The following is a 26775-nucleotide window of genomic DNA, read 5'->3' as shown; positions in this document are numbered from 1 at the left end:
CCAGCTCTGCTGTGCAACCTAACGGTTCACGTCCACAGGGCTGACCAGCCCCTGTGACCCAGCCTGGTGTGGTCAGGCTGCAGAGGCACAGGCCCGGCTGTCCAGCTCAGGTGGGGAGGGACACAGAACAATGGGGCGCAGGCCCCAGCTGTCCAGCTCAGGTGGGGGGGACGTAGAAAAATGGGGTGCAGGCCCCTAGCTGTCCAGCTAAGGTGGGGAGGGACACAGAGGTCAGAGAGAAAGAGACAGAGAGGTTTTTATGTTGTCCACTGGGGGCAGCTTGGGGCCTAGGACTCTGTCCTGGGGCCACATTGACTGGGAGCCAACCCGCCCGTCCAGGACCCTGAGGTGTCGGGTGCGAGGGCTGGCCACTCCCAGGCAGACACTGCTGGCTCACAGAGGGAATGCCCAAATGTCAAGGTCGGGTTTGAGAGACAGGAAGGACAGCCCCTGAGAACCCCAGCCCCCATCTCAGCCAAGGCTAAGACACACTGGGCATGGCTTGCAGTGCTCAGGAAAGCAGCTAGCATGGGCAAAGGGCCTGGGGTTTCAGGGCATAGTTGACAGCCCTGGAGGCTAGGGTGGGCGTAGCTAGGGAGACAGGCCAAGGCCCCAGGCGATTAGGTTGGGCTCAGTGCTTAGAACCTGAGGAAGGGCCTCCCAGTCTCTGTTGCTGTTTGTGATGCTAATGCTAGGGGTATAACCTAGGGCCTGTGCCAGCTAGGCAAGTGCTCCGCTGCTGAGCAAGGCCTCCACCCGAATCCTCGGTTGTAGAATGAAGGGCTGGCGGGGAGGGCATTGAGCAGCTGTCTTCAGAGGATGTCAGGTGAGGGCCTCCAGAGGTCTGTCCACTGCTCCTTGCTGGACGCCAGCCAGGGGTGGGGGTGAGGGGCTCCCCTCCAGGGGTTGGTGAGGGCACAGGCTGGTTATCCGGGCTGTGCCCACCTGACCGATCTCACGGGCCCAGGGTTTCTGCACAAACCTCAAGTCTGTTACCGGGCAGCGGCGGCTGAAGCAGGATGGCCGTGCTGATGGACAGCGGGGGAGATGGGCCGATAGCCGGCCTCGGTCCCCTCCTCCCAGCCCCTGTCGCCGGCCTGTGTGGGTGGGAAAAATCATTTCAGCTATTTTGTGTTATCGTGGGGCCTGGCGCAGCAGGCGATAGGCCTATTTGTCTTAGATTATCAGGCGGGGGAGGGGTGCTGGTGATGGCAGGGGTCAGCCTGGGGTCAGTGCCAGAGCACAGCCTGGAAGCTGGCTCGGGAGCCACCCCCTCCAGTGTCCCCAGCTCCAAGCCCTCTGGTCAGGTCCCTCGGGTCACTGAAGCCCCGGGGCCCAAGCCTGCTGCCCCTTCCCCTGCCTGCCCATCAGTAAAGGGGCAGAAGGCCCAGCATGGCACATTCTTCTCTGTGCTTGCCCAGTGCCCCGGCTCCCTCGGAGCTGGGAAAGGCTGGGCACTTCTGCCCAGAGTGTGCGGTGGGTCTCCAGCCCAGGGATAGGAGGCAGAGGAGGCAGAGGCTGAGGACAGCACCCCTGCGACAAGGCCACGTCAGAGCTGGGCCCCGGCGGGGTGAGGCCCTGGCCGTGAGGAGCGAGCGAGCGAGTGAGCAAGTGGCAGCTTGGGAGAGCAGCAGAGGCCCAGGCCGAGCTCACAGCCTGGCTGGCCAAGAGCAAGGGACCCCACCCTGCGGGGCTTGTGGCCGGCCGATGGTTGTCTTGGAGTGGGGTTAAGAGGCACAGGCTTGGGTCAGCAGGGGCCACAGGCAGCCAGCTGACAGATAGGAGCGTTGGCTGCCCAGAGATGCCCGCCATCCACACACATATCGGCCCTGGCTCTGTGAAGGCCACCTCCTCCGCTAGCCCAACCTTGACTGTAACTAGGTCTCAGCCTGCAGCAACCACAGGAGGTGTGCAGCTCTCCCGCAAGACCTCCTGGCCCTCCGTCCCCTCGCCTACCTCCATCACTAATGCCCGCCCTCTTGTAGAACCTGGAAGGCTGCGTGGGCAGGAGGCTAGACGCTGTCCTTAGAGCCACAGCCAGTGTGGAAGTGAGGGCAGGAAGTCTCTAGAAGTGCACGGTGGGGGCTGTGCCTGGGGTTTATACTGAGCCCCGTGGGTGAAGGCAGCCGTGGAGGCTGGTGAGCAGCAGCTCTGTACCGGGGGCAGGATCTACACCTGCTGCTGTGGATGACGCTGAGGGGCCCAGCGTGAGGCCAGGAAAGGTGGTGATGGAGGCTGGAGCCCAGGTTACAGATGTGCACACTGAGGCAGGTGGGCAGGTGGGCACAGGACCAACCCAGGGACTCTCACTGGGCACCACATGAGCCAAGCGCGGACATCAGGACACCGGTGGGGAGCGTGGCGGGAGCAGGGCGGAGGGGCGCCCCGCCTGGCTACCCGCCGCTCGTGGCCCGCTGACCTCACCCCCTTCCGGGCGCTGCTATCTGTGACCAGGGCAGCCTATCTCAGCCGCAAGCCCTAATCAAGCCTACTTCCTCCCCCGCCCTCCCACCCAGCTTCCTGCCCAGCCAGCGTCCCCCATGGCCAGCCCAGACATCAGCAGGGCGGTCCTCAGACTGCCTGGGGATGCTCGGCTGCCACGTTCCAGAAGCTTCCCTCCCAGGCCTGGCTGTGTGGTTAGAGCATGCCATTTCACCCGAGCCCGCGGTTACCTCAATACAACGGGCACAGACGTGTCTGGAAGGCCCAGGGCGCTGGGCTGGCGCTGGGCTGGCATTGGGCGGGCGCTGGGCTGGCATTGGGCACTGGGCCGACGCTGGGCTGGCGCTGGGCTGGCGTTGGGCGCTGGGCCGACGCTGGGCTGGCGCTGGGCAGCAGCACATTGGCAGGTGGCATGGCCACAGTAGGTGTCCAGCCCTGCCCCCACCCTGGTGGTGCCCTGCCCGCCCCCCCCACGCACCACCCTTGCTTGGGGCTGCTGGGTCCCTTGTCTGTGGGGGGGGGGCTGGGACAGTCTAGGCCGGTGGGGACAGGGCAGGGCAGGGATGGGCAGTGGGCATGTGTGTGCCACAAGCCTAGGGCGGCACGGAGCCTGGGTGTGGGGGTCCCAGCGCCCCCTGGCCTCCTCTCCTGGCTGGCGAGCCCTAGGGGTCCTCGGTGCTCTATCACACGGCTCCCTCCTCTCCCCTGGTCCGTCTCCCTTACTCCCTTCCCCAGGGGGGAAACCGAGGCACTGTGCTCAGCCTTGGGGGCATTGTCCTTGTGACTGACAATGACATTTGTCAGGCCAGCCCAGCTCCAGGGACTGCACTCCAAACCATGAGTCACCGCGGGCTGGGAGTCCAGCCCGCCCGGGCTGAAACATGCAAACGGGGACCTGAAGCCCCCTGCCCCCGCCCCGCCTCCAGGGTGGGGACCAGAGCCAGGGCCCAAGCCCCCCTGGACTCAGCGCCGGAGCTCCCTGAGAGCGCGCCTGCGACCACTGCGGCTCCTTATTTATTTATTTATTACTCCTCTATCTGTGCGTAACTTTTTATTTCCTCGCAGCGTTTTTCCATTACGGTGGCCATGGACGCTGCTGATAAGATCGGTCCCCAGAGATGGGACAAAGGGGCTGCTGTCGGCTGGAGGGCTGGTCATATCCTGCGTGAGAGGGCCGCGGCCTGAGATGAGGCAGATGTTATCACTGGGCTTATTGTGTCTGGGGAGGGGGGGCTCTGCCTGCCGGCCAGCCCCTACCAGGCCTTCAGGCCCCCGAGCCACCACCTCAGGCTCACCCCTCAGTTCCCAGAGCTTTGGGGTCCCATTGGCCAGCGCCAAGGGGGTGCAGAGGGACCTGCTGAGCACATGCTGCCTAGCTGCTTGAAGCCTGAGCAGGAATTCACCATAGCGCTTTAGGAGTTTATTCCCAAAAATCACACGTGGTCACTTTGAGGCAGTGTGGAGGACCGCCGTCCTGGCAAGACCTCGGGGCTTTATCTTCTCTTACAAAACTTCTACAGAAATGATCCCAAAAGAAACACACTCTGGGCTGGGAAGGTGGCTCCGTGTAGAGTGCTTGCCTAGCATGCATGAAACCCTAGGTTCCATTCCTTTGTACCACATACACAGAAAAGCCCAGAAGTGGTGATGTGGCTCAAGAGGTAGAGTGCTAGCCTTAAGCACAGAAAGACTCGAAGACTGCGCCCAGGCCCCGAGTTCAAGCTCCAGAAAAAAAAAAAAAAAAAAGCCCCAGTAGCTCACACCTCTAATCCTAGCTGTTCAGGAGGCTGAGGTCTGAGGATCATGATTCAAAGCCAGCCCAGGCAGAAAAGTCTGTGAGACTCTTGTCTCCAATAAACCACTAGAAAACTGGAAGTGGCGCTGTGGCTCACGTGGTAGAGCGCTCACCTTGAGCTGAAGAGCTGAGGACAGCGCCCAGGCCCAGAGTTCAAGCCCCACGGCCGAACAAAAAAAACCATATTCCACAGGCATTGGAGGCCTGCACACCCAGTGGGTGTGGGTGGACCGTCATTCTGCACACCCCTCCCTTTGTGATTCTGCCCAAATCCTCCGTACCCCACTCAGGCTGACACCAGCAGGAGGCCACCCAGCTGGAAGGTTCTGGTGGAGCACTGCACCCTGGGACGGGCTGAGACAGGCTGGCAGAGCCAGCAGAGGCTGTGCCCAGCAGCTGGCGGTGCTCTCCAGGGCACATGGGGAGACTCAGGGCTCCCAAGCAGGACAGGCCTGGGCTGGGTCAGGAACAGCCTGCCCAGCCCTACCCTGGAAGTCTCCCTCCCTCGGCCCTCCCTGAGGGTCTGGCTCCTGCCACTCATACACCCTGGGGCCTCCACCTCCCCACTGGGCAAAGCCCTCATGGTGGTGGGCCAGTGGAGCTACGTGCAAAGAGCAGAGAGGAGCTGTCTGCCCTGAATGGCTGCAGTATCCCTCCCTGCCGCCACGTCCCTAATGCTCGGGGGTGACCGGCCTGCCCGGTGCCTCTGCTGCCCCCTAGGGGTGGGAGTGAAGGCTGGCCAGCAGTAGAACAGCTTCCCTCTGCTTTGCCTTTGGCCACTGCCCTCCTTTCTTTTTTTTTTTTTTGGGGGGGGGGGAGGTCCGGTCATGGGGCCTGAACTCTGGGCCTGGGCGCTGTCCCTCAGCTCTTCAGCTCAAGGCTAGCGCTAAACCACTTGAGCCACAGCGCCACTTCCGGCTTTTTTCTTTTTGCTTATGTGGTGCTGAGGAATTGAACCCAGGGCCTCAGGCATGCAAGGCAAGCACTCTACCACTGAGCCACCTTCCCAGCCCTACTGCCCTCCTTTCTATCCTGACCATTGAAGCAGATGGTGGTCCCAGAGACCAGTGAGTAGAGACAAAGCTGCCAGAGCCAGTGCCTGGGGCTGAGCCATCGTCAGGCAGATGAATGGACCCTAAGCAGGCCAGGCTTGTGGACGGATGGATGGGGGCTAGGCTGAGAAGCGTGCCCACCCCTGGGGGAAGGCCTGTGCTCCCAGCCCAGGAGGCTGGGATGGCAGGGACCCCAGCTCCCAGGCCTCTTATCCCGGACGGGGGGCGGGGGGAATGGGGGGGGGGCCCTCTGCCTGTGCTGCGGGGAAGACCAGAGCCCTAGCACAGCCCTTTGGAGAAGCTAGTGTTTTGGACCTGTAGCTCTTTAGTTCCTTTGGGAAGACACCATAAAGAGAAGAAAAGGACCCCTTGCCTGGGATGGGTACTCGGGCCCCACTGCCCATCCCGGGGCCCCTCTTTTTTTTTTTTTTTTTTTTTTGGTCGATTATGGGACTTGAAAACCCTGGGCCTGGGCGCTGTCCCTCAGCTCTTCAGCTCAAGGCTAGCGCTCTACCACTTGAGCCATAGTGCCACTTCCGGTTTTCTAGTGGTTTATTGGAGATAAGAGTCTCACGGACTTTCCTTGCCCGGGCTGGCTTTGAATTGCGAACCTCAGTGGCTAGAATGACAGGTGTGAGCCCCCAGCGCCTGGCTCGGGGGCCCCTCTTGTTGGTGCAGCTGTTTGTGCCCATAAGAGGCCGTGTTGCACCCCAGCAGTGGTAAAACAGGCCTCCCACTGCGACCTCCTCCAAGATCTGACCCAGCTCAGAAGAGGCCGGTCTGCGGCCCAGCACCGTTCCCGCCACCGCCGCCCGCTGGGCCTCGGTCACACGGAGGCCAAGGCCTGCCCTGTCCCCAGGACAGGCCGCTGGGCCCAGGGAGCGAGGGGCCCCATAGTTCCCAGGCCAGGGTGCAGGCCTGCTCTCCACGGCCTGCTCGTCCCAGGCTGAATCGCTCTGCCATCAGCCGGGGCCAGGGTTCAGCCGATAAAGATGCTGTTGCGTAAAAAAAATCAATACTGGCTAGCGGTGGCCAGGCGGCGGCTGAGCGGTAGCAAGGCACTACCCTTCTGCCCACATACAGCTGGGTTCTGACCACAGGTGCCGCCAGGCTCAAGTCCAGCTTCAGGCGGCCCAGACATAGACCGAGCTCACCCCTTCCTTATGGGCGGTGGTGCCCCGACCCAGGGCCACCCCCGGGAGGTGGCTGGGCCTGAGGGAGAGGCTGGAGCCTACAGGGCAGGAGCAGCCAGGCCCGGAGGGTGCCTGGAATAGAGAACTCATCTTCTGCCAGCAACTACCCCCGAGAGCCAAGCCAGAGCAGGCTCAGGGAGGGCCTCTGACCACACAGGAAGTGGAAATCTTCACACAGGGAGGCTCGGGCTCTGTACCGACTACGCCAGCCCTGAAGGGCTTTCTCAGGGGTCCTGGCCAGCAGATGCCGCAGCCAGGCTGGCCTGTGAGTCTGCCCAGGGTGGTAGGTGGGGTAGCTGGAGGCCTGGGCCGGCTCTTCATCTCTGGCACCACTCCAGAGTGCCTCAGCGTGGCTTGCACACACAGCTGGCCCAGTATGCAGGTTCCGAGCCGCATTGTCTGCGGAGCTACGGCTGGCTGTTCAGCAGCGGCGGCAGCATCCACAGCCTGGCCAGAGCCCCAGATCTCAGCCTCGCTGTGCCTGATTCCTGCCCCATAGAGTTTTCTGGAACTTCAGCCTGGGCCTTCCTCCCCTCCCCCTTCCTCCTTTTTCTTTCCTTTTCTATGGCTTTTATCAAAGGCAAACAACAGGATCCCTGAGATAGGACCGCTCCCCACCTGGTCTGCTGGCGCTGCAGGGCAGGGCAGGGCCGGGCAGGAGTGATGAGCCGATTAGATTAGTGGGTGCTGGTGGTAACAGGTGGTCACCCATGTGCCAGCCCCGGAGCCCACCATTCAGGATGAGGGTTCGCAGTCCTAGACTTGGCGCCTCAGTCCCCGCCATTCACGCACAGGGCCTGGCCCCTTTGGGGGTGGGGTGACTGGCAGAGGAGGGGCCCACTCACGGACACTCCGTGTACCCATCTCCCTAGACTGAGCTGTCAGCCAGCTGCTGCGGCCAGGTCAGGAGGCTGAGGTCCAAGGACCAGAGTGGGCAGTGCCTTGACTTGGGAACCAAGCAGCCAGGGCAGAGCCCTGAACTCCCCACCAGGAGGGAGCTCAGAGTCTGGTCTTGGCAGAAGAGCCTCGCCATGGCCTGGCCACCGTGCTCCAGCTCTCCAGGCCTCCTTCACGCCCAGGCACAGAAGAGGCCTGGCAGGGTTGGAGCAGGGCTTCACTGCAGAGGGAGTGCACCCTCCCACCCCGGGGCCCAGGAGGAGGCGACCACCTGAAACCGCATGGCCGCCACACACGCAGCCAGTGGAGAGTTAGTGCCCACTTCTGCAGCTGGGTAACCTGAGGCTCCACGGGCACCCAGACATCAGGACAGAGGCAGGGCCTGGCGTGGGCCTGTAGGTTCCAGACCTGAGTTTTGTGGCCAGAGCTACCACCATCTCCCAGTAAGGCCCCAGCTGGTGAACAGAGCCCAGATGGGCAGTGCTCGGCCCTGCCTGTCCCTAGGGGATATCACCCAGGCCACAAGACCTGGTGGTGTCCAGAGCCCGGAACCCTGCAGTTCCTCAACCCCAGGACATGTGTTCTTGAAAGGATGCATGTGGGTTTATCTGAAGCAGTCCCGTCCCAGTGCTGGGACTATGGTTCCTGCAGGAGCTCCGCCTCGGTCGCATGGGGAAACTGAGACCAGAACCAGAGCATCAGCATGGCCCCTCACACCTTGCCTGGCAAAAATGTGTGGAGGTGCTGGCCGCGGTGGCTGTCCACCCGTCACCTCTTACCCTCTCCGCGTGAGCCCTGGGAGGCACTGGCCGCCATAGGCAGCCTCCTCATACCTCTCCTGTCCCCCCGTTTTGTGTCCTGCTGGGTACGTGACTGCTGGGTACTAGCTCCACCTTAACACCTGCTTGCCCTGTTTGGGCCACACAGGTTAGAGCAGGCGTGGGACTCATTTCTCTGAGCAGGGAATGGTAAGCATTGCACGGCTGCCGTGGCCACTGGCACTGGGACTGGAGTACACCGGGCACAAACCACTGTGCTCTCCTCCCGGCCCAGGCCTCACCAGGCCCCAAATCCACCCTCAGGAGGCATCTTCCAAGAGGGCCATCCTGGACCAAGGAGGCGGGTTGTCATGGTAACCACAGTGTCAGCCCTGCCCCTCAGGTCTCTGCCACCCCCCTCAACATTACGTTTATCGAGGGCCAGCCCTCCCTCTGGCGGTGTGTGATACCCAAAGGATGGGCGGCCACTTGGGAAACACCAACCATGCCCTTATCTGGAAGTCGGGTCCACAGCCTGATCTCTGATTAGGGTGGGGGCTGTTTGCCTGCAGGTAGGCGGGGTGCAGTCTCTGCCTGCCTCCCAGAAGTCTGGGAGAGCTGGAGCTCAGCGCTGTCCATGGGCGGGGACTGCCCCTGCCCCTGCCTGCAGGGTGGCCAGACCCTGTCCCGGGAGAAATGCTCCCAGTGCTGAAAGACGGGGGAAAGTGGCTTGGCCATTTAGTTCCATATCTTCTGGGGTCCGGGTACACCTCAGGAGCTGTGTATGTAGGGAATGTCCCTGTTCCTAGAAGAGGAACAGGTGCCAAACCTACATGGCTCAGGGCTCCCGCTCGGGTCCATGCCGCACTGCCTGCAGCTCCTCCACCTCCCTGAGGATGGCGCCTGCCCACCCTGGTAGCCAGCTGCCTGCCAAGCTCTGTAGGGCAGGGCAGGAGGGAAGCTGGTAGGACTGTGGGCCAGCCGTGTCCTGAGTGGGCTGTCCTGGTCCCGTGGCCGTGACCACCACTGCACAGCCTACCTTTTTTCTCCTAGCCCTGGCTCTTCCCCCACCGGGGCTGATAAAGGGCCGCAGGGCCTTCTCGGCCTCTAGTCCTGGTCCACTGCCACCTTATCTGCCCTGGTGAAGACAAAGGCCCGGTTAAAATGTCTCCGCAGGGCCTCCTGGCGTATTTACACGTTATCTCTGCCATTAGGCGGACAGTTATCTGATAATCGCGCCCATTAAGGCCGCAGCCTGCTCGGTGGGGCTCCAGGAAATAGGGCCGCAGCCACGTTCCAGCCAGGGGACCAGGCCAGGCCACGTGAGGCCTCGTGGGCCCCGGCCCTGGCAGTGAGGCCGGAGTGGCACACCTTTGCTGGGCAGAGGGTGTGCAGCCACGGAGGCACCGCCCTGAGGGAGTGGCCGCCACTGACCCTGCTGTCCAATGAGGAGGTTGCAACTCAAGGAAGGCAGATGCTAGCCACGCAAGTGAGGTCCTGCAGCCAGCACCACAAACCAGCAAACCAGCAAACACTGGATGGGTTTAGGGACCCTGAAAATCCAGGATGGCCTCATCTCAAGATCCGGGTTTATCCACACCTTCAGAGACCTCGTTCCACACAGGCCACATTCATGGGGCTCAGGCAGACCACAAGGTCACCGGTGTGGGGTGCAGGTAGATCGCACAGGTCACAGTGTGTCATATGACTACCGTCCCTCCACTACACACCACCCTGCAGACAGTGCCCAGGGCCTTCTCAAAGGCTGCCCACCCACACCAACCCCTCATGCGGTCTCTCCAGTCCAGAGACCCCGGGACCCCCTACCATCACCCGCTCCAGACCCCCCTCTCCCTCTACCCCTCTCCCCCTGCCCCTCTCCCCCTGCCCCTCTCCCTCTACCCCTCTCCCCCTGCCCCTCTCCCCCTGCCCCTCTCCCCCGGCCCCTCTCCCTCTGCCCCTCTCCCCCGGCCCCTCTCCCCCTGCCCCTCTCCCCCGGCCCCTCTCCCCCTGCCCCTCTCCCCCGGCCCCTCTCCCCCGGCCCCTCTCCCTCTGCCCCTCTCCTGGCGGCTCCGGTGGTGCCAGAGCGGACGTCTGTGGGCCTCCTCAGTCACCTGGCTGAGCCCTCACCCAGCCCTGTCTCTCCACAGAGGACCTGGAGCTGGAGCTGCGGGACGGGCGGAGGTGCGTGCGGGCCCGCCTCAGCCTGGCTGAGGGCCTGTCCTGGGGCCCATTCCAGGGGACCATCCAGACCAGAGCCACATCCCCCGGGCAGACAGAAGAGGTAAGAGGGCCAGCCCTAGCTGGCACACCAGGCCCTTGCCCTCTGTGGCATCTGCCCTTTGGCCCCTCAGGCCAGGAGCATTGGCTGCTTTGTGCCGAGGCAGCCAGGAGATGGGGACTCCGAGGCCTGGAGGACGGGCAGGCCCCTGGAGTGTGGGACAGGTCCTTCAGGCTTCTGGAGGGGTGAGGCAGGCGCTATGCAGGGCAGCGTGCCGGGCTGCTCTTGCCCTCACCTTGGGGTGGAGGGAGGCTGAGCAGGGCCTTGGCATCAGCATTCGCGTCCCGAGCATGTGGGCTGCCGAGGGAGGGGAGGGCCATGCCTGCCCTGCCCTGCTGCGACCTTTGGGGCCGGGACAGATGCTGTGGGTGCCATGGCCAGCGTGGCTCCTCTCCCTGCAACATGGCGCCCCTGCCTGGGCGGGGCCCTCCCATGGCTGCCCGGGACGGGCTCGGCTGTGGGGCCCACGCTGGCTTTATGTCAGAGGCCCCTCTGTTTAGGGCAGTGGCTTCCTCTTGCCAGGTTCCTCGTCGACTTGGAAAAGAGCACCAGTGCGTAGAGGGCAGCGAGCCTGGACCAGGGCGGTGGTGGGGAGGGGCAATGGTGTAGAGGGCAGCGAGCCTGGACCGGGGGGGGGGGGCAGCAGGGCGGGGGGGGGGACGCGGGGTGGCAGGACTGGAGAGGCCTGGTCCAGGCAGGCAAGGGGCAGCATTGCTTACCCGTGGCGTCAGTCCAGCAGCGCCCTGGAGCTGCACCCACCGCCAGACGTGGCTTGGCCCTGGGCGTACTGGCTGGCTGGTGCCATGTGCTACCGAGTCTCGGTCCTGAGGGTGTACAGCAGCCTTCGGGGCGCCCCGGGGCAAGGATGGGGCTGCCTGAGGTGGGCCCCTCCACACCTGCTTGGAAGCTGCCTGCAGGTGGGTGTCCCCAGCCCCGGGGCTCCTGTGCCTGCCCCGCCTGCCTTGGGTGCTGGTGCCTGTCTGATGTGGGAAAGCCTCCGGAGTTGGCATGCGCAGCACCTTGGAGGCCCACAGGCCATAGGTGAGACGGAGGAGGCTGGCCCAGGCCCCGCGTTCCCACCGCCATGCCGAGGCTCCGGGTAGCACTGGGCCCGGACCACTTCCCACTCCAAGCTCTGGCAGGCCTCGGCTTACTCTGAGCCTGGATTTCTCCACCTTTGGGACCTTCTGCTGGACTAAGGAGCCAGCAGCTGCCTTTGGATACAAGCCTGCAGACCCTCCCGCCTCCCTGCAGGGGAGAGAGAGCTGGGCCAGCACCCCGCCTGCCTGCTGGCTGGGCACAATAACTGAGATAAACCCTCAGTGGTGTCTGGCCCTGGGCATGCCCAGTGGGCACTGTGCCCAGCGGCCCTAAGGAGGAAGACCCTTGGCCTGGGCCCAGACAGGGACATCAGAAGGGCAGCAGAAGGCCGCCATGTGGGATGGACGCCAGGTCTGCAGGGAGTGTGTGAGCTGGTGTCACCGAGGCAGGCAGGCCACCGTGGCTTTTGTGAGGTTTTCTGGGTAGAAGGCGGGCTCTGGGGGCGGCAGGAGCTCTGCGGCTCCCAGCTCTGGCTTCTCAGCGTACTGTCCCGTGACCATGTGTAGTGAGGGGCACAGGCAGGCATGGCGGAGAGCCAGACGGGTCCTCGCCCATCCCTGCTTCTCTTCTCTGTCCCACCGTGCCCTCTGCCCCGTGCGGCACACACCTCACCCGGCCTCCCTGCCCTGCAGGAGGAAACCACTGTCCCCCGTTCCCGGCTCTAGCTGGGCATCAGTGGCTCACGCCTGTCATCCTACCTACTCAGGAGGCTGAGATCTGAGGATCATGGTTCAAAAGCAGCCTGGGAAGGGAAGCCTCAGACTCCCAACTAACAACAAAATAGTTGGAAGTAGAGCTGTGGCTCAAAGGGTTAGCACGCCAGGCTCTGTGAAAAAGCCAAGCAGAGGTGGAGACAGTTGTTGGCCTACCCGAGTCTCATCGGGTCAATGAGTTGGGAGGACATGGAGCCCATGGTGCCTTCCTACAGGGCTGAGGGCCGTCCTCTGGAAGCCCACCCCCGGGACCCTCTCCTGCCCTCCCCCCACCCATTCCCCTGCTCAGGGGCACAGGTCAGGGGTCAGCCAGGGGAGGTGGCACAGGATAGAAGCACTGCCCATCCCCACCCCGCATCAAGCCTAAGAGGGGACCAGGAAGGCAGAGTTGGAGGAGCCTAAGGTCTCCCACCCCACAGAGAAGCAGTAGCTTCCTGCCCGCCTCCCTTCTATCTTACCAGAATTCAGCCTTGATTAACCCTTATCTTCCCAGCAAGCCGCTATCTCTGCCTTGGCGCCGAGCGTCCAGACATACTGTGCAGATGATTGATTTCTGAAAGATAGGCATGTCTTTCCGATACTTCGTTTATTGTCTAAATATTTTTGCTCACGTTCAGTTCAGCGGCCCTTATCAAGCTGGACTGATGGGCCCCATCTCCCCCTTACTGCGTGAGGAAGACATCGCCTGGTGTGACCAGGCTTCCTCTTCTCCCTCAGAGACGTGGGAGTGCAGTGAGCGGGGATGTGGAGTGGAGGACCTTCCTGCCCACAGGGGGACTTGAGCACAGTGGGTGTGAAGTGGAAGACCCTTCGTGGTCTCACCCAGTCTCGGGGCCTGGGCTGGGCACTGTGAGGTTAAGATGCGGGGGGGGGGGGGCAGGCAGGACCTCGGGCTGGGCACTGTGAGGTTAAGATGTGGGGGGGGGCCCAGGCAGGACCTCGGGCTGGGCAGTGAGGTTAAGATGTGGGGGGGGGGGCCCAGGCAGGACTTCAGTCTGGGCACTGTGAGGTTAAGATGCGGGGGGGGGGGGGGCAGGCAGGACCTCGGGCTGGGCAGTGAGGTTAGGATGGGGGGGGCCAGGCAGGACTTCAGGCTGGGCACTGTGAGGTTAAGATGCGGGGGGGAGGGGGGGGGCCAGGCAGGACCTCGGGCTGGGCAGTGAGGTTAGGATGGGGGGGGCCAGGCAGGACCTCAGGCTGGGCACTGTGAGGTTAAGATGCAGGGGGTGGCCAGGCAGGACCTCAGGCTGGGCATCCAGGATGGGCACACAGGAAGGAAGCCACGTGACAGGGCCCTGAAGGACCACTGGGCATTCTTGATCTGGTGCTGATTTGCTGAGCTTTCTACCACTGCAGAACCAGGAGTTGCAGAAGAGGCTCCTTTGGGGCCAGGCCCAACCAGCTCCAAAGTTAGACACAGAAGAAACAGTGCTAAGGAGTGGGTAGGTGGATGAGTGATGAATAGATGGGTGGATGAGCGGATGGAAGGACAAACGTGAGCACACACATTGCCTGAGTGGATAGAGCAATGTGGGTGGATGATGGGTAGTGGATGGATGGATGGATGGATGGACACAAGACTGGATAGAAGAAAGATGGAAGGATGAGTGGGTTGACAATAGATGAGTGCATGGACAGACAAACAGTTGGATGGTAGTTGGGGCGGATGGATGATAGATGGGTGGACACAGATGCATGGATGGGTAGGTGGATGGCTGAACGCATGGATGCAGCAATGTGGGTGGGTGGATGGATGGATAATTAAGTACACGGGTGGTGGACAAATTGATGGGTAGGAGGTGCATGGATAGATGGGTGATGGATGAGTAGGTGGATGGATGGGCAAGTGGGTGAATGGTAGTGCATAGGTGGTGGATGGATGGGTAAGCATGTGGATGATACAGGGGTGGACACGTGGGTGGGTACATGGCTGGATGATGGCCAAGAGAACGGATGCATGAATGCTCTGGGCGGTGTGTGGGCGGAGGGTGCTCATCAGTAGAGAGGGCACATGGAATCTTGGGTGGCTGGGTGGGTGGTGGACAGAAGTAGGAGAGTGGACATGTGGATTCCTAGGTGGGTTTGTGAGTTATCTACACTCCCAGTCTTGTCAGATGGGTACGTGGTGAATGGATGGATGGGTGAACAGGTGGTGATGAACAATGAAACAACTCCTTCGCTCCAGCCTCGCTCTGCTGTCCAGTGTCCTGCACAGTTCACTTGCTTTAGCCACGAGCCCACTCCAAGGTCTGTGGGGCCAGGCGGGGCCCTGGCTGCCACGCAAGCCAAAGACCTGGCAGGAAAGGCCCCTGCTGCATACCGAATGGGACCATGGGAGCCCAACTTATGCATGGCTTCCAGGGGTGGATGTGGAGTGGCCATCCCAAAATGGCCAAGACTCCCACCTGGGCATAACCCGGGCCGTCGGGGGGGCAGGCCGGGGACAAACAGCAGTCCCTAGCCGAGTGAGGAGACCCAAAGGCTGGCATGGGGTACTGCCATGGGAAGGCGCTCACAGAGGCCAGCGCTGGCCAGTGCCCAGGCTCCCGTTAGTTTCACCCATGTCTCTTGGCCATAGATAAAAATTCAGAAGGGACAGAGGTACCCAGGAAAGGCTTCCTCCTCCAGACCCCCAGGCAGCCGCCCTGCCCATGTTCCAGTAACTTCTGGGGCACCCAGCCCGGGTCTGCCCGCGGCCCATGGACTTGCTGTAGTTCTGGTCCACGTCCCTCATTCTCACCTTCATCACACCTGCACCGCATCGCTGAACACCTCACTCCTCTTACCAGCCTAGTACTAGCCTGCTCGTCCTCTGCAGCCTTCCAGCCCCGACTACGTGGTGTCCCAGACACCGGGCCTGGCTTCCGCCACACAGCCAGTGCTCTCCCCTGGTAGAGCCTCACCATGCCTCCTGGAGAGCAAGTTCCTGAATGTGCCCATAATTTTTTCTAGGTCCATCCACTTCCCTGCAAATGACATGACACTCTTTCTAATGGGTAAGACTCCATTGTCTATTTGTACCACATTTTATTCATCCATTCATTTGTTGTAGGGCATCTGGGCTGGTTCCGTAACTTGGCTGTTGTGAATAGTGCAGCAGTGAACATGGGTGTGCACGTGGCTTTATGGCATCCTGACTGTGATGTTCTGGGTAGATGCCCAAGAGTATGGCTGGGGTGCAGGGAAGTTCTGTTGTCTGGGGAACCTCCAAACCGTCTTCTAGAGTGGTTGTAGTTTACATTCCCACCAACAGTGCACTAGGGTTTGTTCCTCTTTCCCACATCCCTGCCAGCATTTGTTGTTCAAATCCTCCATACTGGTCCTATACTAGATAAAATGGAACCTCTGTGTTGTTTTGATTTGCATTTCCCTTTTGGCCAGGGTTGTTGGGCTTGTCCTCACCTGTCTATCTGGCATTCTTATTTCTTTTCTTTCTTTCTTCCTTTCTTTTTTTTTTTTTGTTGGTCGTGGGGCTTGAACTCTGGGCCTGAGCACTGTCCCTCAGCTGCTCTTCAGCTCAAGGCGAGCGCTCTACCGCTTGAGCCACAGCGCCACTTCCGGTTTTCGAGTGGCTTATTGGAGATAAGAGTCTCACGGACTTTTCTGCCCGGGCTGGCTTTGAATCGTGATCCTCAGATCTCAGCCTCTCAGCTCAGGCGTGAGCCACCAGCGCCCGGCTCTGTTCTTACTTCTGATGAAAAGTCTCTCTCAAGCTCCTCAGCCCATTTATTGATTGGTTTAGTTTTGTTGGAGAAGGGCGTCAATCTTTTAGCTCCTTGTATATTTTGGATATTAGGACTTTGTTGAATGGATTGTTGGCTGTCATTTTAGCTTACTATGTCCGTTGTTGTGCAAAAATGTTTTAGCCTGATGCAATCCTATTGGTTGACTCTCCCTCCAATTTGCTGAGCCTCCTGGAACTCTTCTCAGAAAGTTCTACCTACATCAATTCTGACATTTCTCCTACCCCTTACCATAGTGGTCTCAGGGTTTACGGTCTGAGGTTGAGGCCCTTGCATTTTGAGTTGACATTTGTGCAAGGTGGCAGGCAGGGATCCAATTCATCTTCTGTCCATCAACACCATTTGTGCAAGGTGGCAGGCAGGGATCCAATTCATCTTCTGTTTACCAGCACCATTTGTTGAGGAGGCTGTCTTTTCCCAGCATGTATTTTCAACTCCCCTGGGAAACACCAGTTGACTCTAAGTATACTGGTTTATTCTAGGCAAAGACCCTTCCTGAGTGCAGCCGTGTGTGTGTGTGTGTGTGTGTGTGTGTGTGTGTGTGTGTGTGTGTGTGTGTGTGTATAGAGCTGGCAGCTCAGGGGTCCAGAGGGAGCCGCCCCCCCCCCAGGGCGGGCAGTCAAGCCCAGTCTTTGAAGCAGCAAATAAGGGGGGAAGCTAGAAGGCTTGACAGGTCAGCCCACTGCTAGCCTGTGGGGTCCTGGGCACCCGGCTTCTCTGTGCCCAGTTCCCTCCTGCAGGGGTAGGGTTTGAAAAGGGCCTCAAGCCCCGGGATCCCTCATCCCACCCTCGAGAGACTGTGGGGGGTCAGCCCTCTTCAGCCTCTACCCACCCCCTCCCGCCCCTGAGCCAGCACGGGCACCGCCACCAGGCCTGTCCAAAACTGGACCCTGACAAAGGGCAGGTGAGACTGGACTGGCAGAGGGACAGCCAGCAGGGGCAGTGCAGCGCACCCCTCAGGAAGCCAGAGCCTTTTTTGTTGTTGTTGTGGGGCTTGAACTCTGGGCCTGGGCGCTGTCCCTCAGTTCGTCAGTGCAAGGTGTGCACTCTACCACTTGAGCCACAGCGCCACTTCTAGTTTTCTGGTGGTTCATTGGAGAGTCTCATAGACTTTCCTGCCTGGGCTAGATTTGAACCGTGATCCTCAGATCTCAGCCTCCTGAGTAGCTAGGATGACAGGCGTGAGCCGCCGGTGCCCAGCTCCATCAGAGAATTTGAGAAAGCTGCTGTCCTGCAGAGCTGGCCAGGGATCCAGGAGGGATCAGGAGGCTCAGAAACTGTCACCAATCGTGGGCACACCTGTCCAGGCCACGTGGGGCCCAGGCTAGGCCGCAACCCAGAACCGAACGGGACAGGGGGTGAAGCACCAGCCCTTCCCAGCCTGCCCCTGCCACACACACACACACAGGGCTGGGCAGGGCAGGAGGGAGAAGGGGCTGTGTACCAGGGCTGCTCAGAAATAGGGGACAAGATGGGAACCAGGCTGTGCCATGAGGCCCGGCCCTCCCAGAGACCACGTCCTTGAGGCTGCTGCTGCCAAAGTAGGTGAGAGGATGGGCCAGGGGGGCCGGAGGTCCGGAGAGGGCAGGACAGGCTGGCGCGGCCTGGCCTCAGGTTCGGGCTGGGCCGTGCATTCCCCCTCCAGCGGGTGGCAGGCCGCTCACAGCCCTGGAGGGCTGAGTCAGGACCGTGGGAGGCCAGACTGGCCTTCTCACCCTGCCCCCTCCCGGGCTCCCTGCGTGGAGACCACAGCAGGAATGTGGCGTGGCAGAGCCCGCGCCCAGACCTCCGCAGAAAGGCCGGGTTGTGCAGCGTCAGCAGAGCCTCGCGCGCGTGTTTTTATCATGCCGAGAACATGCTGCTCCCCAGAGCGATAAGCGGTAGACCGGCCGCGAGGCTGTCAGTCTCAGTTTGAGGGTTTAGAAATATTGGGACGAATAATTAGATTTCATATCGTTACCGCAGCACCATCAGAGGATCAGGCAGATTAATTTTCTCACCCTCCTCCGCTCATTAATATTCATTAGAGACAAGGAAGGCAATGCAGGGAGGGCGAGGCCCGGCCGCCTCTCCGATGGCCGCCCGCCCAGGCCGGGCACGGCGGGGATGGGAGTGACAGCCCTCCTCCCCGCTCCTGGCTGCCCCCAGCCTGGCTGCCAGACTCCCCGCTTTCACCGCTCCACTCAGTCCTGAGAACGGGGGTATTAACAGTGGGGTACAAGGCAGCTCCTTTGGCGGGATTCATACTCTAAGCCAACACAGCAATTGCTGGGGGCCGGGGCCAGGAGGCCACTCACTGCCCACTGCGTCCTGGAGCCAGAGAGAGCCAAGGCAGTGGGCAGAGCTGACGTTTCACCAGGCCCACGCCATCACACGCGCCTCCCGCACATCCCCACTCCGTGTCCTGGGAGGAAAGCCACAGACGGGTGGAGATGACCCGCCCGGGGCTCCCCCGGGATGGGCTGAGACCCGCGGAGGCCGGGGCCCCACGCAGGACGGTAGAGGGGACTGCAGATGGGTTAAGGTAATGCCGGCTGGGGCAGGGTCCCACCCTCACTGGCTTATCTCCACCAGCCACGTGGCAGCGAGGTGGCTGCACAGAGCCACCTGGTCAGGCTGCCCGACCTCTCCACGTGCTGCCGCCGGGCGTGGCCAGCCCGCAGGCCCTGGCAGCTCCCTGCGTGCTGCGTGGATGGGGGCTCAGTGGAGAGGCCCGGCGGGACTGGAACTGGCTAGGCCAGGCCTGGCTGGGAGGTGCCCGTCCTCTAGGGATGCCCACAGCCACCTGCCTGCCTCCTGCCCTAGCCACGCCGTCCTCTCTCCAAGGAGCTTGGAGGGATGGGTGGTGGCCATGGGTTTGGGTTCGAGATTGGAATGCGCCGTTGGGCTTTTCAGTGGCCTTACGGGATGGCCGCGAACGTTGGCGGGGCCTGACCTGTGACGTGCAGGAAGGGACCAGAGCCCCGGGCTGTCGCCACCTGACTCGGAGAGCCTCGGCCTCTCCGTGTAGTCGGGACCCCTGCGCCCAGTCCTCTTCCAGGACCAGGCCACTTGTGTTTTCTCTGCTGCTGGGCTGGGCTGGGCTGGGCTGGGGGAGATCGGGAACTGAGTGGCCTCCAGGCCCCGAGGGCCTAGCCCAGTGCTTCTTCTCTTCCACACTCAAGCCGTGCTGCCTGGAAAGTGTCCTGGTCCAAAGCTCAGCCTCTGGCCCTGCTGACCCTGCCCTTGGCTGCTTGCTGTGGTGTGGGAGGAGGCCGTGGAGCATGGGGCTGTCACCTAGAGGAGGGACCAGTGCTTGGCCAGCACAGGCAGGGCAGTGAGCGAGGACAAAGGCAGCCTGTCCTCCTGGGCCTGGGGACGGGGACACCACGGCCCAGAGGGACACCAAGTCCCTCTCTAGGGATGAGCTGTCCTCTGGGCCCATGTCCTTAGCGCAGAGAGCTCATCTGGAGGCATGCAGGGACTCTGGGGTGGGGGGCGTACCCTCATGGCCAACAGCCCACTCACGCAGGGTGGCATGCTGAAGAGAACATAGATCTGGCTCCAGTTCAGGCTGTGACCTTGAGCATACTTGGTGACCTCTCTGGGCCTTGGTTTCCAAGAGAACCCAGACGCCCAGCTGTGGAAGGTGCTGCACCCCGCAGTACCTCGAGTCCCAGTGGCGCTGGACGGGGCACCGGGGGCCAGGGCACCGGGGCCAGGGCTCTCTCAGCCACCGAGACCCCCGATTGTGCACAGCACACCACGCCTGTCACAGCAGTCTCTCGGCCCACCGGGCCCTCAGAGGCTCTTCCTGTGCTGGCTGACCCCACCCTGTCCCTGCTCTCCCCAGGGCCCAGCCCTGACCCTGAAGCTCACAGATGAGGCCCGCTGGCTAAGGACGCTGCCCCAGGCCCTGACTGAGGCCGAAGCCAACTCAGAGATCTACAGGAAGGGTGAGTATCTCGAGCCTCCCTCCCGGCCTTCCGGAAGGCGGAGGGTCACTTGGCTTAAAGGGAAACATCCAGTGGGCACCCCCATCGCCCCTCCCTCCACCTGCCCTGGGCAGCACACCCATTCTGAAGGGGCCTGGGCCTACCAGGCAGTGCCCTGGCCTCCTAGGGCCAAGTGGTCCCTGCTTCTCTCCCCTCCCCCCCGCCCCAAGCGGTGAGTACTCCCAGGACTTCCTGGGGTCCACTTCAGGGTAGCAACAGCAACTAGCAGCCCAGGCTGGGTGCACAGGTGGGGCCTGGCCCATGTCAACTGGACCAGGGCCTGCTGGCTGCACTAACCTCAGAACCTGCCCCCCCCCATGTCCATCCACTTGGAACCTGGACGCTTGGAGGGCTGAGAGGCTGCAGTCAAAAGCGTCCATTATCCCTGGCTCCTTGAACTTTGGAGGGGTGCATCCCCAGGGGCATTTCCTAGAATGTTCTAAGCGGGCTGTCTTCAGCTTTGAGGGCATCAGGTCGGCCTGCTAGCCTGGTCACCTGAGTTTGTTTGCCAAGGCTGCCCCCTGCAGGCCGTCGCAGGAACCATCTTCCTAACCAATTTCCCACAGAGTGGGAAGAATCCTTTCAGCACCCCCCCCCCTCCGGCCACTCTGACGGAGCTCAAGGGGCTACTCAGGGCCGTGTCTGGTCTCCACCTGTCTCATGTGCCACCCCTCTCCTGGAAACGGGACAACCAGATCAACCCCCTTCAACACATACATATACACGCAGGGGGGCGGGCACCCTGCTCGGGAGACCCCATCCCACCGAGGCAGAACAGGCCGGCCAGTGAGCTTGGGCACGGCCACTTCCTGCTGTGGGCCTCTACCCTGGGCCTGGGCGGGGACCCCAGGGTTACATGGGGACAAAGAGCAGTGCAGCCCAGCAGCGCGGGACCACCACTACAGACAGCTGCCTCCCCCAGACGGCGCCCTCTGGTGCCGAGTCACCAAGCCCGTGCCTGCCGGAGGACACCTGCACGTGGCCCTTATGGCCGAGCCCCTGGGCACCCCCGGCCAGCCCGTGAAGGAGCCAGCAGAGCCAGAGCGCCCGGCCCCAGGGCACGCCGACATCCAGCTGCTGCCTCAGCAGGCCGGCATGGCCTCCATCCTGGCAACGGCAGTCATCAACAGTGAGTTTCGTGGTCCCCACGGGGGGGGGGGGACAGGCCTGCGGGCAGCGCCCACCCAGTGGTGGTACGTGTCCAGCATACTCAGGGTCCCGGTTCCGTTCCTGTATCTGTCATGCATGCAGGCATCACAGAGTCCGAGGAGGAACAGATCCCAGCTGATGCAGGGAACGGACACGCAGGGCCTTCGGCATGCAGAGAGCTGGTGGCAGGGAAGGTGTGGGGGCATTAGGCTGCGGGTGGAGCCACAGGAAAGGTGGGGTATGCACGCTGAGAAGTGGCATCTGAGCCAGGGAAAGGCCACACGGGTCCTCAGAGCCCAAGTCACTCGAAGGGAAAAGGCCGTGAGCCCATCTCTGAAGCTCACAGGGTGGCCTCCCCCCAGTTACTTGTTCAGTGTCACAGTGAGCCAGGCAGCATGGAGGGTCCCCAAGGTGGAACTGTGGCCTGACCTGTAGGGACAGCCACTCCAGAGCACACGGACTTGGGTATTACCAAACAGCCACACTAGAGAGAACAACCGCTCCAAGACCCCCATCCTACCAGCCACCCTGAGTAGCTGGAGAGCACGTAGGACAAACCCTGAAGGGCTTCCTCGCCTTGCCCTGCCTGAGAGGCGCTCCCCAGAGGCAAGAGCACCCACATACAGGGCCCGAAGCAGGGAGGGTGGCTGGGAAGGTACGCAGACAGAAGCACATGGTTCCTCCCGTTCTGTCTCCTGAAGTCAGGGAACCAGGAGCTGAACAGCCTCCCTGAGGCACCGCCCCCCGGCCCTCAGAGCCCCCGAGCCCAGGAGCTCAACAGGGACAGCCAGTTAGTGAGGCTCCTCCGCCCTGAATGGGTGACCGGCATGCGGCCACCTGGGCAGTCAGAACGCTCCTCTGCAGAGCCTGGGCTCCTGCCTGTGCCGCAGCTCCCTGGCGTACACGGGTTCCCAGATGACAGCCACTCCCAAACACAGTGCACCTGGCCCGGTCACACTTGCATGTCCACACTCCTCCTCAGGGGCCCAGGCATCTTCTTCCTGCACCCACTGTCGGCAGTGGGGGGACTCCTGTTCCTCACGAGTCCTCTGCATCCTGCACAAGTCACCAAAAGGCTGAGGGGGAGAGCTGCGGGGCGGAACCAGCCCCAAGGACGGTGGATGTAGGACCCACCGGGGCCAGACCTGAGGCTGCAGAGGGCTGCGTGCCCCTCTGGGCTGCAGAAGCACCGCTCACACTGACTCTCCCCACAGAAGACATCTTCCCGTGCAAGGACTGCGGGATCTGGTACCGCAGCGAGCGGAACCTGCAGGCCCACCTGCTCTACTACTGTGCCAGCCGCCAGCGCGCCGCATCCCCCGCTGCCGCAGCCTCGGAGGAGAAGCCCAAGGAGACCTACCCCAACGAGCGCATCTGTCCCTTCCCCCAGTGCCGCAAGAGCTGCCCCAGCGCCAGCTCCCTGGAGATCCACATGCGCAGCCACAGTGGTGAGTCCCGGACGCCAGGGCACCACCCGCCCTGCCGTCGGCACGTAGTCCGAGCCTCCTCGCCGGTGCTGTGTGCCTCGCTGTGTGCTGCGGTGCCACAGACCCGACAGGCGCCGGGGGGAGTGCACCCTGCGGGGATGCACACGTGTGGGCTCCGGAACAGTCCTCATGCCTGGCAGGCGGACTCCCAGAGCAGGTGGTCCACGTCGACGCAGGGCTGAGACAAGGGGCTCCCTACCAGTAATAGAGGCCAGGGATCCGGGGCCTCCCGGGCCGGAGCTAGCGCTAGCGCCTCCTCCACCCGTGTTCCAGGAGAGCGTCCCTTCGTGTGCCTCATCTGCCTGTCGGCCTTCACCACCAAGGCCAACTGTGAGCGCCACCTCAAGGTGCACACGGACACACTGAGCGGTAGGTGGGCGCCGGGGCGGGAGGAGGGCGTGGGGCCGGGTGGAGGGCCCCGGGCCCTGACCAGCACAGCATGGCCCGCAGGTGTCTGTCACAACTGTGGCTTCATCTCCACCACAAGGGACATCCTCTACAGCCACCTGGTGACCAACCACATGGTGTGCCAGCCAGGCTCCAAGGGAGAGATCTACTCGCCAGGAGCAAAACTCCCGGCAGGTGAGCGGCGAGCACTGTGGACCAGGGTCCCCCTGCAGAGGACAGGGTTGTCCACTGGGAGGGGAGGAGTGGGGTCAGGTTCCGCCTTAGCCCCGGACCCCCGCCCCGTGGCAGCCCGCCCGGGCTGAGGTACGGCCCTGTGGTCTCCCTGCAGACGGCCTGGCCGGTTTCCAGCAGCCCTCGGCCCTGCAGGGGCCCCTGGTCTCGGCGACCACCCCATCGCCAGGACCGGACCGAAAGGCCCCGGCCGCGGCCACCAACGGGGAGGCCCCGGCGGCGCCCCAGAACGGGGGCGGCAGCGAGCCCCCGGCGGCCCCCCGCAGCGTCAAGGTGGAAGCGGCGGAGGAGCCCGAGGCGAGCCCCGGGGAGTCCGAGCCGCGGGCGCCCCGCAGGACTCCGTCGCCGCCCAGCCCGCCCGCCGTCCGGGTGAAGGCCGAGCTGCCCAGCCCCACGCCCGGCTCCAGCCCGGGGCCCGGCGAGCTGCGCCCGGCCGGCGCCCTGCTGGTGCCGCCGCTGGTGTGCGCGCCCGAGGCGGGCGCGGCGGCGGGGCCCGCGGCGCCGCAGGCCTCGGAGATCCTGGCGAAGATGTCGGAGCTGGTGCACAGCCGGCTGCAGCAGGGCCCGGCCGGGGCGGCGGCGGGCGCCGGGGCGGCGGCGGGCGCCACCTGCTTCGAGTGCGAGATCACCTTCCACCACGCCAGCAACTTCTACGTGCACAAGCGCCTGTACTGCTCGGGCCGCCGCGCGCCGGGCCCCGACCCGCCGCCGCGCGACGCCGCCGCGCCCGCCGCGCCCGCCGCCGGCGAGGGCGGCCGGAGCCCGGGCGGCTCGGGGGACGACGCGGAGGACGACCCCAGCCGCACGCTGTGCGAGGCCTGCAACATCCGCTTCAGCCGCCACGAGACCTACACGGTGCACAAGCGCTACTACTGCGCCTCGCGCCACGACCCGCCGCCGCGCCGGCCGCCCGCGCCCGCCGCGCCCGCCGCCGCCGCCGCGCCCGCCGCCGCCGCGCCCCCCGCGCGCACGCGCCGCCGCCGCAAGCTGTACGAGCTGCCCGCGGCCGGCGCCCCGCCCCCCGCGGCCGGCCCCGCCCCTCCCGGCGCGAGCCACGCCCCCGCCGCCGCCGGCCACGCCCCCGCGCCCGAGCCGCCGGGCTCGCCGCGGCCCCCGAGCGGAAGCGGAAGCGCGGGCTCCGCCCCCGCGCTCTCGCCCGACCCCGCCCCCGACGGCCCCATCGACCTGAGCAAGCGGCCCCGGCGGCGGCCGCCCGAGCCGCCCGCGGCGCTGCCGGGCCTGGCCGACTACCACGAGTGCACCGCGTGCCGCGTGAGCTTCCACAGCCTCGAGGCCTACCTGGCGCACAAGCAGTTCTCGTGCCCGGCCGCGCCGCTGCGCGCCGCCGCGCCCTGCCCCTACTGCCCGCCCAACGGGCGCGCGCGCGCCGACCTGGTGGAGCACCTGCGCCTGGCGCACGGCCTGCGCGGGGCCCGGCCCGCCGCCGCCGCCGCCCCGGGCGCCGAGCCCGCGGCCGAGCGCGCCCCGCGGGACAGCCCCGACGGCCGCGCGCCGCGCTCCCCGTCCCCCGACCCCGCGGACCCCGGCGCGCGCGCGCCCGCCGGCGGCGGCCATCACCGCTACTGCCGCCTGTGCAACATCCGGTTCAGCAGCCTGTCCACCTTCATCGCGCACAAGAAGTACTACTGCTCCTCGCACGCCGCCGAGCACGTCAAGTGAGCGGGGCCCGCGCCGCGCCGCCTCCCGGCCCGCGCCCCACGCGCGGCCGCGCCGGCACACGAACCGCTCCCCAGTCGTGTAAACCCAGCCCGAGTGTTACTGTACATGCGTTAAACATGCGTTCCTAGCCGGGTGTGGTGTGCATGCCTGCGGTCCCCGCCGCTGCGACACGCCAGGAGGAGATCGAGCTTAAAGCCAGACCAGGCCACGGGGAGGAGGGAGACAAGAGGGAGAGGGCTGGGGGCCACGAGGGGGGCGCGCCACTGGGCAACCGGTGTCCGGACAAAGCCCGAGGCCGGCTCCAGGGCAGGGTCAGCGGCCGTCCCCCGTCAGGCCCCACCCCATGCAGGAAGCCGGGGGCTTCCTGGGGAACAGCCCCTGCTCTGCACACTCGCCTGGGCCTGGGCCTGCCTCAGTGGGCACATCTGTAACGGGCGGGAGAAACGCATAACCTGTGCCCCTCTGCGCTGAGCTCACAGGGGCGAGCCTGCGGCCCTGCAGCACAGGAGGGCCGTTGTGGCTGGGTAGAGGCTGCCCAGAGCTTCCTCGGCCCAGGACCAGTTGCTGGGCCCCACAGCCTTCCAACCACGCAGACCAGGGCTGAGCACTAGCTGCCTCCCGATACCTCCACCTTCCCTGCTGGCCTCCTGCAGCCCGCCTGGCCAGCCCCGCCTCTGCCCTGGACCAGGCTGTAACGCCAGCAGTTCCAGAAGCCCTACCCCATACCCCACACACACCCACGTCCCAGCCTCACACTCCCCTGTGCCGACCCCGGCTGGCTCAGGCCTTTGCCCTCGGGAACATGTGCCCAGCTTTGGGATGCCCAGCTGCCCTGCACCTCCCCAGGGTTGGGCACAGCATTGCCTGGATTTGTCCTCCATCCAGCCCTCTCTCTCCTCGGCCCCACACTTCCCCTTTACCCCCCCTCCATGGTCCCCCTCCCTGCACAGACCTTCCCACGGCCCTCCTACCTCCCTGCTCACCAAACCCCAGCCTCATCCTGGGCTTCTACCTTGGGACATGGTCTCGGGATCTTCCCTGCCTGCCTCCATGGCCTCTGAGCCCCCAGCTCTGCCTCAGGCACAATGGCCAGTCCTCCATGTGGTCTCACCTCGCTCCTGGCCAGCCACCAGCCCGGACCCTCACTACCATATCAGTGGTAGTTCCCAGCACCAACGGTGCCTTTCCCACCCCCAGCCTCCACAGCCCTCACCTGAGGCTGCAACTAGGACCTCTAAAGGGACTCCTCCCGGTCATGAGCACCTGGGGCCTCTCCCTAGCTTATCCCCCAAATCGGCTCTGATCAGTGCCACTGCCACGCGCACGTCTCCTACATGCTGTCCACTGAGCCAATGCTCTGGCCAGGCATGCGCCTGGAAACCTGCACTTGCTGAGCCAGCCCAGCCCTGTTCCCCCACACTGCCCTGGTCAGCCCTGAGGCTGCTCCACCTGCTTCCCCCTGCCCAGAGCCCCACAGGTAAGATGGGCCTCTGCCTCCACCCCTCCTCCTCCCTGCCCAAGGCCTCCTGCCTGAACCTGAAGCTCAAGCCACATATCTGCTGGCTAGGCTGGCAGAGCCCAGTGGGGTCAGAGCACCCTGCGCACACCCCACGCCGTGCCCACAAGTGGGCCCAGGACTTACCCTCCCAAGCCCCTTCTCCCACCAGGCACAGTGTCCAGCCTTTCTGCTGCCCTGTGGCTGGGGCATGGTCCCACGGGGCCATCCTCCTGCTGCCCGCTGCCTTCCAGGCTGCGTATCCCAGGATGCCTCTGTGGCTCTGGGGCTGTGCGCCCAGCTGCCATCCCTGATGTGTGTGTGTGCACACCCCCACACCTGCATGTGCACAAGCCCAGGCCCTGGACTGTTGGAA

At 63.7% G+C, this 26775-nt stretch overlaps 1 protein-coding gene across 1 annotated transcript in view; it reads left to right on the top strand.

Annotated features, from left to right (window-relative positions):
• The window catches only part of Zfpm1 (zinc finger protein, FOG family member 1), a 54526-nt gene extending 29578 nt beyond the window's left edge, over window positions 1-24948 (top strand). The window contains exons 4-10 of the mRNA XM_042702277.1: window positions 10288-10421; window positions 19808-19910; window positions 20872-21078; window positions 22313-22546; window positions 22859-22954; window positions 23036-23167; window positions 23322-24948. Of these exons, the coding sequence (XP_042558211.1) occupies window positions 10288-10421; window positions 19808-19910; window positions 20872-21078; window positions 22313-22546; window positions 22859-22954; window positions 23036-23167; window positions 23322-24904 (2489 nt within the window). The 3' untranslated portion in view covers window positions 24905-24948. The remainder of the gene's footprint in view (window positions 1-10287; window positions 10422-19807; window positions 19911-20871; window positions 21079-22312; window positions 22547-22858; window positions 22955-23035; window positions 23168-23321) is intronic.
• Window positions 24949-26775: the final 1827 nt, after the last annotated feature.

The sequence above is a fragment of the Dipodomys spectabilis genome, unplaced genomic scaffold (assembly GCF_019054845.1).
Source record: "Dipodomys spectabilis isolate Male_0828 unplaced genomic scaffold, ASM1905484v1 ptg000318l, whole genome shotgun sequence".
NCBI classification, from domain to species: Eukaryota; Metazoa; Chordata; class Mammalia; order Rodentia; family Heteromyidae; genus Dipodomys; species Dipodomys spectabilis.
Note: the sequence above shows the minus strand (reverse complement) of the source record. Positions and strands in the feature narration are given on the sequence as shown.